Source organism: Sphaerodactylus townsendi, linkage group LG03 (assembly GCF_021028975.2).
Source record: "Sphaerodactylus townsendi isolate TG3544 linkage group LG03, MPM_Stown_v2.3, whole genome shotgun sequence".
NCBI lineage: Eukaryota > Metazoa > Chordata > Lepidosauria > Squamata > Sphaerodactylidae > Sphaerodactylus > Sphaerodactylus townsendi.
The window spans coordinates 117,076,870-117,094,270 of NC_059427.1; the positions used below are offsets into that span (position 1 = coordinate 117,076,870).

The 17,401-nt window shown below is 44.2% G+C and overlaps 1 protein-coding gene across 5 annotated transcripts in view; it reads left to right on the top strand.

Moving 5' to 3' along the window:
- Positions 1-17,401, top strand: part of SEPTIN9 (septin 9) — a 264,354-nt gene that overhangs the window by 191,355 nt on the left and 55,598 nt on the right. The window contains exon 1 of one of the 5 annotated variants that reach the window (XM_048487834.1): positions 14,063-14,183. The exons of 3 other annotated variants lie outside the window; for them this stretch is intronic. Coding sequence is in view for 1 of the 2 variants with exons in the window: in XM_048487833.1 (XP_048343790.1) it covers positions 14,911-14,923 (13 nt within the window). In the remaining variant the exon portion in view is untranslated. Of the gene's footprint in view, positions 1-14,062; positions 14,184-14,486; positions 14,924-17,401 lie in introns of those variants that run through there. One more of the 5 variants, XM_048487833.1, reaches the window with a different exon arrangement.

Below are 17,401 nucleotides of genomic sequence, written 5' to 3' on the forward strand. Positions count from 1 at the left end.
GGAAAACCATTGCTCACAATCTTATGTCCTTAGGTCTACTTAGGAGCTGCTCATAGCAACAGATTTGCTATAGTGGCATCAAATATTATTTTTAATTAATTGAAATCTCAGTAGATGCCAGCCTCCATTTAACTGTTCAGTGCCAAGGTGGCTGTGCAAAGCTTATATGGGGCTGGTATCCAGATTGGCAAAATAAGGAAGTTCTTCAATTCAGTTCTTCTTACATTCCTACATTCCATCTCCAGAATTCCAAATTGTGGAGTGGGGGTGGTGGGGGTGGCTCTCTGAGTGGAACTACTTGGGCGAAGGCCCTTTCTCTTCAGGTTAAAATTATACACTCTAACCCCCCAGAAGGCCACCACCACCCCACTTCCCTGGATGGGCCAGTGAAGATTCTTAACTTTCCTATTTGGATAAACTTGTGGAGCATTGATTTCAACTTCTCAGTCTTTGCTTGTCCTCCCCTCCATCAGTCACCAGAGAGGAAGCTATGAGCACAATAAAAAAAACATTTATTTAGGTACAATTACAACAGTACAATCTGTAGAGCATGACTTGTTTGTTCTACCCAGTTTGGCGGTAACCTTCCATCTAGCCAGCTTTCCGACTACTATTCATATTTGACTTTTCCTCTGTTATGCATGCCTTTATGTTGGCAAGCCTAGCTGCCTTCCCATCTAGAGTCTTGCAAGGGAGGTATCTAATGATGCCCTCTTTTGATAGATTATGTGACTATGATGCTGGTAGTGTATACATTCTGTATCATGTGACTTGAAATCTATTAATTTTTCCTTTGCTCCAAAATACAGATCAAGTGGAGACATTTCCTCTTTTATCGATCTGTCACTCTTTCAGTTGTGAAATGTTATGCCCTTGTGATGGATTTTCACAGCCATTCAGATATGTTTTAGTTTTTTAAAAATATTTTAGTAATCTGCTTAAAATTAATATGTTAAGAAGCAGTATGAAGGGGGGGGAGAGAGAGAGAGAGAGAGAGAGAGAGAGAGCGCTATCTGCGCTGTGAATGTTGTGGTGATAGAGTGTCTGGCAGCCTTTGTCTGTGCTACTCTGACCCATGTTAAAGTGGGATAAGTGAGGCAGAAAAGGCTGCAATCACAGATCCCTGGGAAGGAGCCAGCAAAGTCCCGGGAGCAGGTCCAAGGAAGCTGAGGCCTAAAGGAGAGTGGGGATGTATGAAGAAGTGGTCCAAAAGAATGAGGAAAAGAATCGTTTGGAGAAATGAGCCAAAGAGTGGTTGGCAAACTGGTAAACAGACAGATGTTAGATTGGTTACAAATGGATACTAATTGAATTGAAATACAGCCAGATCTTTGACTGCAGGCCTCTAGCTTGTTTAATGGTATATCACCTGAAGGGTTGAGTAATGGTCTCTGTTTGCCTAGATTAGGCGTCTTTGAACACAAATCAAATGAAGTCTTCCTCAGAGGAGGCCATCTGCTTGTCTGGTTAGTCTCAAGGATTTGGAGCACCCATCCTTGCTATTCACTGTGTGGGGCTCCCCTCCTACCCACACATGCACTAGCAAGCAGCCCTGTTTTTTAATTGGTCGCTCTGAGAATAAAGATCTGGAGAAGAGGCTTTTCACTGGATGATTTACCACACACATAAAAGAGGAAGAGGCCAGTCGGAATTGCACCCATTTTAAAGCCCGGACATTTATTAGTAAGAAAGGAGGAAAGGGCCCCTTGTCACAACTGTAGTCCTCTTTCATAACTTATTGTTTGGTATGCAAATTGTTTTTAAGAAAGGGCCATTCTCAGGAGGGGCCATTCCTTTTCTTTAGCAATTAGTTAGATGTTTTGAAGATGCACATTTTACACTAGGGATAATTAGGAAAGGGATGGAAAATGCAGAGCAAGTATCATGAAGCCGTTGTGTAAATCTGCTTTCAGAACATGATGTACTTTTCTGGTCACAGTATCTCTACAAGGATATTGTATGGCTGAGGAGCAAGACAGAAAAGGGCAACCCAAATATCTTGACGGTAAAAATTAATGTTTTTGTTAATCTTACCTAGGATTAAAGGCTAAGATATTTGGGGATTTTTTAGTTTATAGAAAATATGGCCAAGGGGGTAGTGCATATGATAGAGAGTTGTAAAAATTGTTGCATTGTGTGGAAAAATTCAGTAGCCTTTTCTTCCTCTATTATAACTCCAGAATTCAATGAAATTGATGGGCACTAGATTCAGGGACAGGCCCACTCAAAGCATTGTTCATGCAATGCCTAATTAACCCATGGAATCCACTGCTATAAGATATAGTAATGGCCACCTCAGATGGCTGTAAAGGTCAAATTCATAGACTTCAGATATGTCCATTAACAGCCACTAGCTTTGATGGGTAAATAAAAATTTGGTGATCAGAGGCAGTATGCCTTTGGGTGGGAACTGAGTAAGTTTCCCAGTTCAGTTCAAAATTGGTAATATGGGGAAGCAGGACTAAGGAAAAATGTTGCTCTCCCCCCCCCCCCCCATTATATAAAAGGCTAGCTGTGGTGGTGATGAGTCCCTTCCAGCCAATCCACACACACATGGTTGGGGGGCAGGGCTTACACAAAGTGGGTAAAAACAATGCAAATAACAACAGTGGAATATGGTGGTTGCTCAACCTCGCTTGTGCTGACTTTTCTCTCCCACTGTTGAATAATTATAGTCACTGTATCATCTGCAGCAGCAGCAGCAGCCTGAGGGGGAGCAAGTGCAGGTGTCAGCCGCTCCCCTGGGAGGGTTGCAACTGGTGGCAGCCACAACTGCACCTTTAACTGTTGTGTGGTGATACAGGTGTCTGAGAAGAAGAGCAGGCATCCAGGAAGAGGAGGAGAAGGAGGAGGGAGCTGGTGACACCAGGCTGAGTGAGGAGGAAAGGCAGGAGGCTTGCTCCAGTGGTGGGATTCAGCAGGTTCACATCACTTCAGCAGAACCGGTTGTTAAAATGGTGCTTGTAAACAATCAGTTGTTAAATTATTTGAATCCCACCACTGGCTTGCTCACATTGGTGGCCACCATTAACCCTTGTATGTCAATGCAGGCATCCAGGAAGAGGAGGAGGACCAGGAGGGAGCTGGTGATGCTGGGCCAAGCAGGGAGGAAACACAGAAGGGGCTGGCCCCCTTGGTGGGTGCCATTAACCCACAATAGTTTTCTAGAACCCATCGTGTTTATTTGTACAACCCATACCTATGGATTTCTATGAGTCAGAAGCAACTTACAACACTTAACGCACTCACACACAAATATATAAGACCACCCCCAAAGTATGCTTCTTGTTTTACTTTTTGTCTTTTTTATATTTAAAATCTTAAGGTGTCTTGTGATGTTATGCAAGCCTGCTTGCTATTGCTGGCACAGTTTCCCTGCAAACTAGAGTTGCTCCCTTGTCAGGATTTCAGATATAAGAAATACTATGGAGTTGGATTGTGTTTTTCTTTGAAGCTGGGAATGTTCAAAAATAATGGATATCCGTTATGCCCTATGGTGCTATGATGCTCTGGGATAAGGTTCACTGCTCTACAAGAAAGCATTTTCCTTGAAATAGGAGCCATCTGGCTGCTCTGCTGCAAGCATGAGGGCCCCCTGTTGCAGTGCAGCTTTAGAAACTGTGTGATGCCCTTGGGTATAGCTGCAGTGCAGCATCAAGAGAGCCTGGATCTTTCCTGTGCAATTGCAGAGCCTCCAATGCCTCCTGACCTCGTTGCCCCTGCAGACATATTAACAGAGAGCTTTCCACAGCTGAGATCTCAAGGCCAAACTGCTTGCTGGAATGAAACATTTTCAGTCATAAAAAATAATAGTTGATGCTTAGCATATTTCACACTGGAAGCCAGTATGGTATCTTGGCTTCAGTGCTGGGAGTCTGGAGAGATCCAAGTTCAAATTCCCATCCAGTCACAAAACCTACTGGGTACTTTTGCCCTACCAGTAAATGCCAGTTCAGTGTTAAGGTGCACTTAACAGGCTTGAAGTCTTGCCAGTGTCTTGGCTCAGATCGTATTTTAATTGGCATGAGAAATACTGGAAGGTGCGTCAATGATGCTTGGTCACTAGCTCCATTCTAACCCTTAAGATGGCTAAAAGGAGATTGGCAGTGCAGCCTTGGGCAGAGTTACTCTAGTCTAAGTGCACTGAAGTCAATTGGTGTAGGTCGAACTAGGCAGGCTGTTTTGGAAAAAGGTGGGCATGTGTTCTCCTGGAAGCAACTTAGGGCATCTTGGATGGGTGATTTCCAACCCTTCCTCAGGGAGGCAGGAAACTAAAACTTTCCACTTCCTGTTGAAGCCTTGGCATCCATCTTATACCCCAGTATTTTTCCTGCCTCACCAGGGAAAGCAGGATAATTTTGGATCTAAAGCCATCCAAACGTTTTTCCTACTTTTTCGGTTCCTTTTTGGAACCATCTGGCTTCTTTTTTCTTTTCTTTTCATAGGAGGAGGATATTTTTGCTGGGTCAAGCTTTTGCAGCTCTGAACCCCTCCCTCCTTTTTTGCCTGTTTCCCTCTGAGAAATCCCGCTGTTTGTGATGGAGGCTCACTCCTTCACTCCCCCTCCTGAGGTCTTCAGCAGATCCTCGGCGGAGGGGACCAGAGCGGCAGCGAGGAGGGGGCTCAAAGCCCGGAATGCTGCCTCATCCCAGTCAGCTGCAGCCCCAACAGCCCGACAAGCACCGGAGAAGAAGAAAGGGTACTGATGTGGGCATGTGTTCCCTGGGATCAACTCTGTTTCCTCTTGGCCACACAGCAACTTCAGGGAACATTTTTTTAAAGATAAAGGAGAGTCCATTTGGAACACCACCAGAGGGGGAGGAAGGGCTCCTGCCTCCCCTCCCCGGCTGTTTCTTTGTGCCAAAACAGTGCTGGGGGAGTTATTGCTGCTTCATGTGCACAGAATGCTCCATGCAGAGTAGCAAAAATGGGGGAAAACTCCCCCCACATTGCCATTTTGACATGGAAAAATGGTTGGGGTGCTAGCATGACAAGCCCTGTGCTGGCAGGCCACACCTAAAGCATTCTCTTTTATTTTTTAACAGACGTTCCCTGCAGCTACTGTGTGCTGCCGAGTCCAGAACTGGGTGCAGGGAATCCAGATCTAAAATAGATGATGTCTAGTTTGGCCCTTAGACATGAATAACTCTGTGGAGAATTGCACTGTGAATCAAGAAACAACTGGATTCAGAAAGCTTTTATGTGTTTATATTAGAGACTGATATAGGCAGTAGGACAATCTAGCTTTGCCTTTTTCCAATAAACACCATGTGTTTCATATATTTCTATAGCATTGCAGCTAACTGCTAATCCTCCTCCTCCTCCTTTTAAACATCCAAAGTTTCTGGTTTCCCATTGAAACAGGGGCCTTAGAAATGATGTGTAGCATGGAGCAGTGCAACATATAGCTACACTAACTTTCTTCCTTGTCTCTTTGTGCCTGTGACAAACTGCTAAGGAGGTTGATGGGGGCCCTCCTCTATTCCTCTCCTTTCTTCAGTTGGAAAATCCTATGTCTGGTGATCACATTGGTTTTGGAAGCCGAACTTTTCAAGGATGCCGATTAAAGACAGCCTGAACAGAACTGTTCACTTGCTAATGTTTATAAGACATTTTGAAAGCTTCTGAATTATGCTTGTGTGCAAAACTTTTATGATGTAACCTCCAGGCCTGGGATGCTTTTGTATGTGTAGATATTCAGTCTGGTGCAACTTCAGCCATTTGGAGTATTTTTCTCCTGATGCACCTGGGATATCAGGCTTTTTTGTCTCATTAGTTTACAAATGTGCCATTCAATTGGATTAAAAAGGAAGGGCTGAGCTGCCCTCTGTAGGTGAAATAGTGCCCTGATTCATGTGTATTCCATTTTTTTTATTAAATTTACGTGTGAGCAAATGGGGCATAACTAGACTATACAGTCTTGTATTTGGAGGATGTAGTTTGGTATTCTAATGCAGAGATTTTAGCTGACTTGCTCTCTTTTTAAGTAATAAAAGGTGCACTAATTTTTATCACATGTTTTAAATGAATTTCCTTTTAATTTCCTATATTGGATAAAAATGTGGGATTCAGAATTTTGGTTTGAATTAATGATTGTGGGACATTTTTGTAGATATGACTGCATTTTGTTTTCTCTGTGGTTCCGTCACATGACTATTTCAAGCAGGAAAGTGGCAGTGATGGTGAAGAAAAGGGTACATAGGCAAAGTTTACAAGGCAGGTTGCAAATGGTACATCTACGACAGATGGGCGTGTTGGGAGGAATCAGGTCCTGAGCAGTTCATATGGACTAGGACAAGGAAAAGAAGATGGGGGCAGACCCAAAGCAAAGAAGAAGCCAATGAACTTTACGGTATTAGTGTTATGTTATATTCGGAGCAAAGTATTCTAGTGATTCCTTCTGCCACACACACTTTAGCGCAGTGATTCAAGTGTGCATCCAGAAAGGTACAGTGATTATGCAAAGCGGGGAGTAGGGGTGGCTCAGTGGTAGAGCATCGGCTTGGCATGTAGAAGGTCCACAGTTCAATGCACGACATCTCCAGTTAGGATCTGGTAATAGGTGATGTGAAAGACCTCTGCCTGAGTCCCTAGAGAGTTGCTGCCAGTCTGGGCAGACAGTACTGACTATGACGAAGCAAGGGTCTGATTCATGCTGCAGCTGGTTCTGCATATGTCTGAGTCACTTCCTATGGGCCAGCCTTTCCTTATGAGTAGGTCAGCTGACTAGACACTGCAGTACAGTAGATGTGAAGGTCTTTATTTAATTGCTGTTCTCTGCACCCTTTCTAGTTACCTTGCTGTCTGCCCGCTTCATCCTGGTTCCTACCAAATCTGAGTAAGTTGGAACTGGTGTAGCACATTGGATGAAAGAGTGGGCTGTGATCCCCAGTTCAAATGTTCCTCTCAAGGATTCAGTAGATGACCTTAGATATTCTCTCTCTCTCTCTCTCTCTCTCTCTCTCTCTCTCTCTCTCTCTCTCTCTCTCTCTCTCTCTCTCTCTCTCTCTGAGCCTTAACCCCCCCACCCCCGTAATATGGCGATAATAATGCCAGTTTATCTTATAGAGCTGTTAGATAGATTACAAGGTAATGTGTGTGAAGGTTTTTGTCTTTGAACATTGAATGCTCTATATCAGTGTTTTCCAACCTTTTTGACGTCACGGTACCCTTAATCTCACTCTTCATATCTCACGGTACCCCTGCCATCCTCCCCCCACCTTCCCCTCCCAGTTCCCCTGCTTGCCACCCTCCACCTTCCCCTCCCAGGGTGAAGGGAAGCACGGGGGGTGGGGGTGGGTGGGAAGTGGCTGCTGACCTTGCCGCAGGCCCTGCCCCCTGGGCCAGCTCCATATCCTTGCTGGTGCCGGTGGGAGACACCGCACAAGTGAGGGGGGCAGGTAGCATTGCCACGGTACCCCTGGGACATGCTCACGGCACCCCAGGGTACCACAGAACCCTGGTTGGGAATCGCTGCTCTATATAAATACTAAGTAGCCATATTATTTGATACCAGTTTGCATGAACAATATCTGTTCTTGTGTTTTGTGCAGAGTGAATGGACACTCAACCAAGTAGCTCAACCAGGTGGCTCCAAAGGGAAAAAGCAGTCACTGAACAGTCTTCCAGCAGCAGCATTAACAAAGCCATCAGGGCAAAGGATGCTCTGGTAGGAAGGTCTGCTGTGAAACAGTTATCTTAATTGAGACAAGAAACCCTGTGGTTTTGTGTCTCTTCTAAATCCCTGTGGTTGCTGAACTATTTCCGCAGAATTCCCCAGTGCCTGTAGTGCGGGTCTGGTTTTTTAGTTATCCTTATCTCGGCTTTCCTTGGGGGTGGGCTGGGTGGGTTGTTAGATTGTTTTGGCAGTTTTAAGGGATTTTTCTCCCTAGTAAAGTCTCCCCTAACCCATTCTCTGGCCATGTAGGTTTTCTCATTCCCACATACCCGCTGTGCTTGTGAAGTAAAGTCTTATTAATTTTGTAGGGTTACTCTTCAACATTTTACTGAGGGCTACTACACACATTGCACAATAGAAAAACTGGTTTATGACCACAGGCCCACTTCATGCGGATCAATGGCTAATTCTGGCACCCTCCTGGGGGAATCTGTATAGATTTTAATCACACACTTTCCCCCTTTTCCATCCACTTTGCAGCCCCTATATCAGGGGTAGGGAACCTGCGGCTCGAGAGCCGCATGCGGCTCTTCTGCCCTTGCACTGTGGCTCCATGAGCCAAGCCGCCAGCCCCATCCTTGCCCGCCCTGCAGGCAGCAGGGCGGGCGCACCAACAGCCCACGGTTGGCTGGGCCACGCCACGGGCTTCCCCTCTCGCCCGCCCTGTTGGAGCGGGGTGGGCGCTTTCCCGGCGGCCGGTGAGGCTGAGCCGCTGGCTTCATCCTTGCCCACCCTGCAGGCAGCAGGGCGGGCGCATCCATGTGCTTCTCAGAATGAGCAGAGTAAAAGGTTAAAAAAAACCCTATATATAGTGTTATCTTTATTTTAAATGTCAAAAATTATTTGTGGCTCCAAGTGTTTCTTTTCCCGTGGAAAACGGGTCCAAATGGCTCTTTGAGTGTTAAAGGTTCCCTACCCCTGCCCTATATCATAACTTTCTGTGCTTCCTTCTCTCCTTCCCATCCACCAACCAACCTGCCTTTTGTCTCTCCGCCACATTCAGCTATGTTTGTCATTTATTAGTTTATATCCCACATTTTTTCAATGGAGCAGCTTACATCATTCTTCCTTTCTCCATTTAATAAGTCCAGCAGTCCTATGAAGTAAGTTCTGTTGAGATTATGTAATTGGCCCAAAGTCACCCAGTGATCTTCCATAGCAGAGTAGTAATTTGAACCTGGATCTTCCAGATTCTAGTACAGGGGTCTGCCACCTGTGGCTCTCCAGATGTTAATGGACTACAATTCCCATCAGCCCCTGCCAGCATGGCCAATTGACCATGCTGGCAGGAGCTGATGGGAATTGTAGTCCATGAACATCTGGAGAGCCACAGGTGGCAGACCCCTGTTCTAGAATTGAACTCTAGTTAATACATACCACTGGCATTGTGGTGGCAGCCACTGAACAGAAGCAAGCACCCAGTCCTGGGTGAATCATGCATATCACATGGCATCAAGTTACCCAGTGGTTGCTGCCAGAACTTGCCCTGCTGGAAAGGGCTCTGCCCCAACCCTCTCTTTTAGTGACAGAAACCAAGGCTTGAAGGCTGATAATACTGCCTAGCAACCCCCAACAAAGGCCACGGAGAGAGCATTGGTTTCTTAAAGTTACATGCACTTCTTTTATCATTGGGAAGTGCTTCCCCCCACCTTTAGATTTTTCTGCAAAACCTGGGGCTTTGGGGGAGTTGTAGAGAGGATCTGTTTTGTCTGTTCTTGGCTCCAGTCTCTGGATTTAAATATCCATAGATTTAGCCCCACTGAAAATTAGATATATTAGAGAAAGGAGGTTTAAGCATAGGCATCGGGGGGGGGGGGTGTTCAAACTCTAGGCATAACTTGAAAAGATCACATGGGGTGTATGTTTGGCCACCCCTCTCTCCTTCTCAGTAGCGAGTGAGGAGCTGGAACTGCCGCCTCCCACCTTCTTGAGTTGCTGCCACTGCCACTATGGCTGCCAGCTGGCTGATTCTGCCACTACCAGCCACCTGCAGCCCCACCTCCCTCAGTCCCTCCTGCCCTGCCTTAAAGGGCAAGCGCAACCTCTGCTCACACTCTCCAAGTGGCCCAGGGATGCCCTCTGTGCATTGTGGAGTTGAATGTTTACATGTATAGGTTTACCCGTGAAACACCCTGAATACATGAGGGTAAATAAAGCCTAGTTTAACAGCTCAGTTGCTTAGAACTTCTTGTCATTTTGCTGCTATCTTTGTATGTAACCAAAGTGTTGTCTATTTGCTGCTGCATGCTGTGAAACAGTTCAGCCATAGGAGACCACCAAAGGTCAAGGTGCAGCTAATTTCCTGTTTAGCCAGTAATGACATTCATCATTTGGCTTGGTGGCCTTTGACATCCTTATCAGTTAACCCTCCCACTTCCTCCCTTTCACCCTCCCCCACTTTTCAAAAGCCCTAGTTCTTCTTATCTCAATACCAACATTTGAAACATTTTTTTCATCAAGTTTTAAAACACTGGCAGAACTAAGAGTTACAACTGTGGAAAAAGTAGAGACAATTTCGGAGATAGATATATAGACAGAGAAGGATGGATAGATGGAACTGCAGTTTTTTATTTGATTAGAATAAACTGGGTGAACTCTGAAATTGTAAGGGGAGGGGCAGCATAGAAGTCAAAGTAGCAGTGGTAATAAACAAACAAATAAACCTTGTGAAGTGTTATTATGATACTCTGTGCCTGCAGTTTCCTGGGGTTCAGTTTAGTCCTAGGCTGTTCCCACACAGGATTTGGAAAGCTGCAACATCTGCGGAAGCTGCAGTGAATGTGGGGAGACAGAAGCCCACAGAAGCCCTGTCCCTCCACCACAAAAGCACTGAGGAGACAAGAGCATTCTCTCTTCAAAGCCCAGCATGGCTGTAAAGACTAATATCAACCAGCCAATAAAAAGGTTGCAGGTAAAGTGCCTACACGAAAGTTCTGCTCACAGCCACCCAACCATTTCTTCTTTTAACTGTTCTTATGTAAAGGGGAAAGTTTTCAGGGCTCTTCCTGTCAAGCTCAGAAAGAGCATAATGTTATGTGAAAGCTCCTTGAAAAAAGCTAGGGCATGTTGTGTTCCACCTGGGGAAAGGTCCCTGTGTGGAAGCAGCCCTAGTAACATAGCTTTTCTTTTTCGTTTAGTGAGACATTTTCCTTCCAGTTGTGAACATTTGACTGGGTGGTTTCTAAGTAATATGTTGAGAACTGGGGCATGGGGTTGTCAACTCTTACAGGAAAAGTTCTTGGGCTTTTAACAACTGTCTGGTATGTATAACATAGAAATTAGATATATTAGAGAGAGGAGGTTTAGAACAGGTGAGATTTTAACTGGGTGGAGATGTAACAATGGAAAGGCTTCATCTATGAAACTTCCAGGTTCCATTAAGCTGTTGAGAAGAGGGGAACCCTTCCTGGGAAAACAAATCAACTTTAGATGTAAGTGACCTATATGTGTTAATGTGACTTTGCAAATCTTTGTGTACCAAGATTCCATCCAAATGTGCTTACACTTCCAAGCTGAATATGAGCCAATTTCCCCTTTCTTTTTCCTATACAGATTATTAAGAGTAGCTTGGTAACAACCCTGAATATGCTATCTTTATTTTTGTCTAACTTACAGGAAGCTTTGACGTAATATTTGTTAATCATGTTTTTTAAAAAACAAATTGAAATCATGTGTTTAAAGCTGATTTCCTCTCAGAACATCTCCATAGCTTTATCAAAAAAATTTCTTTTTCCCCCCCAATTTTCCCCAAACTTATTATTTTCATGTTAATTCCAGAATGCATATTTAGTTTACTATACCATACAAAGAAATCAAATGCCAAAGTAATTGTTTCTCAGATATCTTCCTAATTCCTCTTCACACAGAAGCCTGCTCCCCCCCACCCTCAGAAACATAAAACCATAGAGTTGGAAGGGGCCATACAAGCCATCTAGTCCAACCCCCTGCTGAATGCAGGATCAACCTAAAACAGTGGTGGCGAACCTTTGGCACTCCAGATGTTAAGGACTACAATTCCCATCAGCCCCTGCCAGCAAGACCAATTGGCCATGCTGGCAGGGGCTGATGGGAATTGTAGTCCTTAATATCTGGAGTGCCAAAGGTTCGCCACCACGGACCTAAACTATCTCTGACAAGTGTTCATCCAGCTAACTGCTTGAAGACCTCCAGCGGAGAGCTCGCCACCTCCCTAGGCAGCTGATTCCACCATTGAACTACTCTTACTGTAAAAAAAATTCCTAATATCTGGCCAGTACCTTTCCACCTGTAATGTATACCCAGTAGTGTGAATACTATCTTTTTTTAGGGGAGATCCTGACTGGTGAAAAATCTTCTTGAAAGGGCCTTCTATTTTATCACAATGATTAGTATTTCTAGAGCTGTTCCTTTGATGGCCGATAAGTGTAGCATATTTACTCCAAATTAAATTGTTTACAAACCAATTCTAACCGTGCTTGCTAGGAAGTAAGGTTGCACTCCTAAAGACACCTACTGTAGGAAGAAAGCCCACTGAGCTCAACTGAATTTATTGATAATTAAACAAGCTTAGGATTGCATTGCTTGTTCATTTACAGTAACTTCGGGGACTGGAGATTTATACTTAGCAACCTCGTGATATGTAGATTTTGGCAGGCTTAAGCCCATTGAGATCAGATAGTTTGAGCCTGCCTAACGCTGCCTAGGATCATATCACAATAGTTCGACATTTCAGTCCTGTTCTTTTGCTAAGACACCCAATCAAGCTAGCCAGCCTCCTGGTCTCTCTCTACACACACACACACCCCACACACAAATCTGCTAGCCCAGGTGTTTCCCAGATGGGTAAGTCTCCTATTGCAATTGTGACTGCAGGTTTAGTACAATGGCAAGAAGGCTTCCCACGTGGCAATTTCTATGCATTTTCCCTGTCTAGTCCCCTGTAGGGGCCATTTGCCTGCCACAGGACAGCTTTAAAAAAATCAACAATTGGCATATCATTATAGCATTCTTTCTGTTAGGTATTCTATATTTCCACCTTTCATTTTTTTAAACTAACTCCTCTTAGGCTTTTCTATTGGGGAAAGGCATATCTTGGCAAAGAAAGAGGCTGGAGACTTCTTTTTTTGACAAATTTTGGAATACAGAGTCACACAGATTGTAACAATTAACAGTATGCCAATTCCATAGAAAAGATGGGGGAAACCCTGGAGGTACATGGAAACACCATGTTGCTATTCATGCCCTTTGAAACTAGTGATAGGTGTGACTTGTTCACTCCTGCTATCTGTGATTCCCCACTGAGGTTGTGGTGCTAGTGATTACACTAGGACTGGGGATGACTCGAATTCAATCTATACCAGGGGTAGGGAACCTGCGGCTCTCCAGATGTTCAGGAACTACAATTCCCATCCCGGCCCACTCTGTCAGCCCAGTGGCCCATGCTGGTGAGAACTTGATGGAGTAATTCCTAATTTATCTGGAAAACATGGGTCTGATCCCCTACTGGCAAGAAGGTGGACTTAGTGACTGAGCTCTCACTTCCATTGTTTTGTAGGCAGAATTGCTGTTCTGAATTCCTTAGAGGAAAGTCAGAATAAAAATAGGTAAAAGATAAATATTGACTGTTTTGGGGAATTGTTGGGGAGCATGTATGTGTTGTGGCCTTATTAATGGACAACTCAGACCTACGTCAACCCTGTGATGCAGTTTTGGCAGTGCCTGATGTGCCGTCATAGCTAAATAAAGCAAGCCCAAACTTTTTTGCCACCACATCTCACAGACTTTGGTGTGTGACTCGGACCACACGCAGAATCCCAAGACCCTCTGCACTGAGTAAGCACTCACACTTTTGGAGTACGCCTCTCTAATGCTGTGCATGTTTGCTAAGGAATTTAGTGTAACTTATTCCCTTGGCTAGGGTTGCAGCCCTACCTTGAGCAATTTGTGAGACCTTCTCTTCCCCCCCCACCCCCAACCCAATATTCTGAATAAACATGCTTATATTCATGTTGCATCCTGACCAGACCATACATGACTTGGCAAGCATATAGGGAAAGGCATGCAGCTTGATCCCATAGAAGCTTATTTCAGTGTAAGTCTTAATGTGCATAGGAATGCAAAGTTGCAGATTTAAATATATGGACTTTCAGATCCCACTGAAACGAGTAAGATTAAAGACGTTTGAGGTTGGGTATTCATTTCTTAAGTCTGCCTTGAGACTGTTTCAGCTGCTGAATTCACTTCCTCTCGCCTTCCTGGAGACACTGTGCCTGACTTGTGCAACCACTTCTTTTAAAACCTATCCCTTTCTTTTGCTGATTCTGCTTGGCTATCTGCACCCCTGGGCAGTAATTATCCCCCTCTTCCAGCTACTGCCTACCTCCGTTGCACTGTGGGATGCTCATTATTCACACAGTGACAATGCTCCTTTGATCGTTGACTAGCATTCTGAACCATGTGACCCTGGAGAGGGCGGGTCTTCTCAGCTAACATAGCCAGGAGAATAAGAGAGTTTTCAGCTGCTTGGGTGAGTCTCCTTAAAACTGCCTTTGTTCTTTAAAATAATTCAAACTTTTTCTGCTTCTTTATAAAGTGCTGCAGATAGGTCGCTTGCTCCCCCCGCCCCCACTTCCTGACTCAGGTTGCTTTGCCATTTTAAGCTTTGTGCAGGGGGGGAGAAAGGGGGGACTAGAGGAAAGGGAGAAAGCCTTGTGTTTTGTGGTCTGTTTTATGGCAAGGCAGTTGGGGTTGTGGGCAAAGACTGTTCTTTTCTATGCACTCTTGTTGGTATCTATGCTTGAGCTGTGTGTGTGTGTGGAGGGGGTGCCTTTCTGCTTAGCCCCACTTGGAGAAAAGGTGATGAACCCCACCGTCTGGAACCTGGAAGCAGAGAGAAGGAGGGAATGGGGAATTTAGTTTCCATGCCTTGACCAGATTTCTTTGCTGTGGAAAGAAAAGGGCTTTGTGCCTCACAGCTATCTCTTTGTAAATATTTGGCCAATGGAGCCGAGTGTGCGAAGTTCTGTTTCTGATGAGCTCTGTTTCCTTGCCTTTTTTCCCACACAGTGTACTCTGCATTCTAAAGAGAGGGGATAACTAAACTGTAATTCATTCCTCCACCTCTCCCCCCACCACCACCCGCACAAACACACACACACGCACAGATGCAAACACACCCATTGCTACTTACTATCTAGCCATCTGGCTTAAGAAATCATGGTGTGAGTGCCTGCGTTTTCCTGTCTTTGCAGAACATGAGCTCTGGAGGTAGGTGTTGGTCTTCTACATGCCTTGGCTTTTATACTCTGCTAACTGTTCCTCTTGAAACTTTTTTGTCTCCCTCAGGGTTTAGCTACATTCTGCAGTAACTGCTGGATTTTTGCTGCTACTTTGGGGGCTGCATTGAAATGAGGCAGGACTTTTTTTTTTAAGGGAGGGAGGCAGAGAGACTGCCTGATAAAATTTTCTAGCAAATGACATTTTTGAGCATAGGAATTGTGTTAAAATTGTTAAGAAACTTAAGTGGAAATGGGTAGCTGAAACTTTTCAATTGTTATTAAGGTATGGTCTCCAGAGATCCAGGGGCATCCCTTAATGATAATGACCCATCTGGCAACTCTTTTCAGTTCACTAGGGAATCTTTAGTCTGTCAATTTATTGTTAATGTGCCTGTATGTAGTTTCACTTGGGAACAAATTAGTTGGAAATTACCCCACCTAGTATAGCTAATTTCCACTTTGATGGGTTTTATTTATTTAAACCATTTATATGCCCACCTTTCTTCTGAGCATTACAGGAATCAAGTAGAGAGTTTCACAACTAAGTATGGCATAGGCATTGCCAGCGAGGTCTGCTGTGCACTGATTGTATTGGGGGGGGGGGGAGTTAATTTGCAGGCAGCTCACATTTCTTTCTTTTCTTCCCTGCCCCAAGATCTGCTTTATTCTAATGGTAGGTTTTCAGAACCAGAAGACCACATGACTACTTGGGGGGTGGCGTTTAAGTCAGTTCTCATGTGGATATCTAGAAGAGAAAATGGGAAGAGATGATATGTTATAGATCAAATTAGGAAGGAAAAGAAATAGACTTGGAATTTAAATAAGGCCTCCTTAGTTCCGTATTCAGCATACAGTACCAACAGCATTGCCCAGGGACATGGGTGTTGGAGGTTCTGCACAGATGCTCTCTGTGTACAATTTCTGAAGAGGTTTTACATATATAAATATATCCTTCTCCCTCAAAAGGTAGCTTAAATAACCATGACTTTAAGTTTATTGGGAGTACACTGCACTTCTAGGGGTCCTATATATCAATCTGTGAATCTTCTCTTGTTTGTAAAAACTAACTTATTTGGTTGAATTCTCCCTTGAGAGTTGGGGGAAAGAGGACAAACTTCCCTTCTCAGATCATGCTGGCAGTGCTGAATCTGGAATAAGTTTGACCTTAATTAATGTAATGCTACAAGGGCCTATTGAGATCTGCTGTGCTATCTGTTCCTTCCAATACACACACATTACACATACACACACATGCTGGACTTGAGGCTGTGTGCAGCTGGAACTGTAATTGTCCCATTGTTCCTGACTGGTGGGAAGAGACAGATTGCACATACTCCAGTCTTGCTTGTCAAATGTTTTTTTCAATAGCAGAGGGCAAGCTTCGCTTCATTTACATTTCTCTTCCAAGCCCATATTTTCTGTAATGTCTTTGACTATAATCCTTTAACACCTTTATATAGCCAGACTGGTATAAGCTTATGATATAACTCTGGTTGTCTCTTCCTGTTCCTTTAGTCTTACCTCTTTTCTTATCTCCCATGCAGATTGTAGGCTCCTTAGGGCAGAGACCTTTCCCTTTGTTTAGTTTATATTGCTTTATAAAGGACTGTGTATGTGGTTAGTTTTATATAGATGCTGCTGCAAACCTGATGAGATAGGGATGTAACTCATCTACATTTTTTGGGTATCTACATTTAACATAAATAGGGTGGCTTCTAGAACATGGCTTGTAAATGTTTTGTGATTCTAATACTGTGCAGCTTTTTAAATCTCCCAGGGGGTTTGTCAGCCTTGTGATCATCTTTCCTCACCTATCACTGCACCAGTAAGAACATAAAAAAGAGCCTGCTGGATCAGACCAGAGTCCATCTAGTCCAGCACTCTGCTACTCTCAGTGGCCCACCAGATGCCTTTGGGAGCTCACATGCAGGATGTGAAAGCAATGGCCTTCTGCTGCTGCTCCCGAGCACCTAGTCTGCTAAGGCATTTGCAATCTCAGATCAAGGGGGATCAAGATTGGTAGCCATAGATCTACTTCTCCATAAATCTGTCCAAGAAGATTGTCATATTGTGGTCAGGTGTATATCATTAAGGTGCGCAACATTTTTTTGAAGTAGTTCTCATTCATCTTGAAACACAACTGAGTCTAGTGACAAATTCCAGAGTGCTAGCTGTGTGGTCACTTGTATCCAGAACAATAAAAAATCTTAAAGTACTTTTAAAAACTAATAAAGACTATCTACATGCATTTTGATGACTCTGAGGCAACTTCATCAGATCCACAAAAGATTACATTCACTTGACATATAGATAGCTATGAACATGTACAAGGTTTAAAAATGAATGGAGAAGAAGAGAGCTGTTACAAAGAAAGCAGAAGACCTAGAGTTCTATCACAGAGCACAGATGACAACCAGGCAGGCAAGAGTAAATGATCAGTTAGACTGAATGTGGACCACTCCAGCTG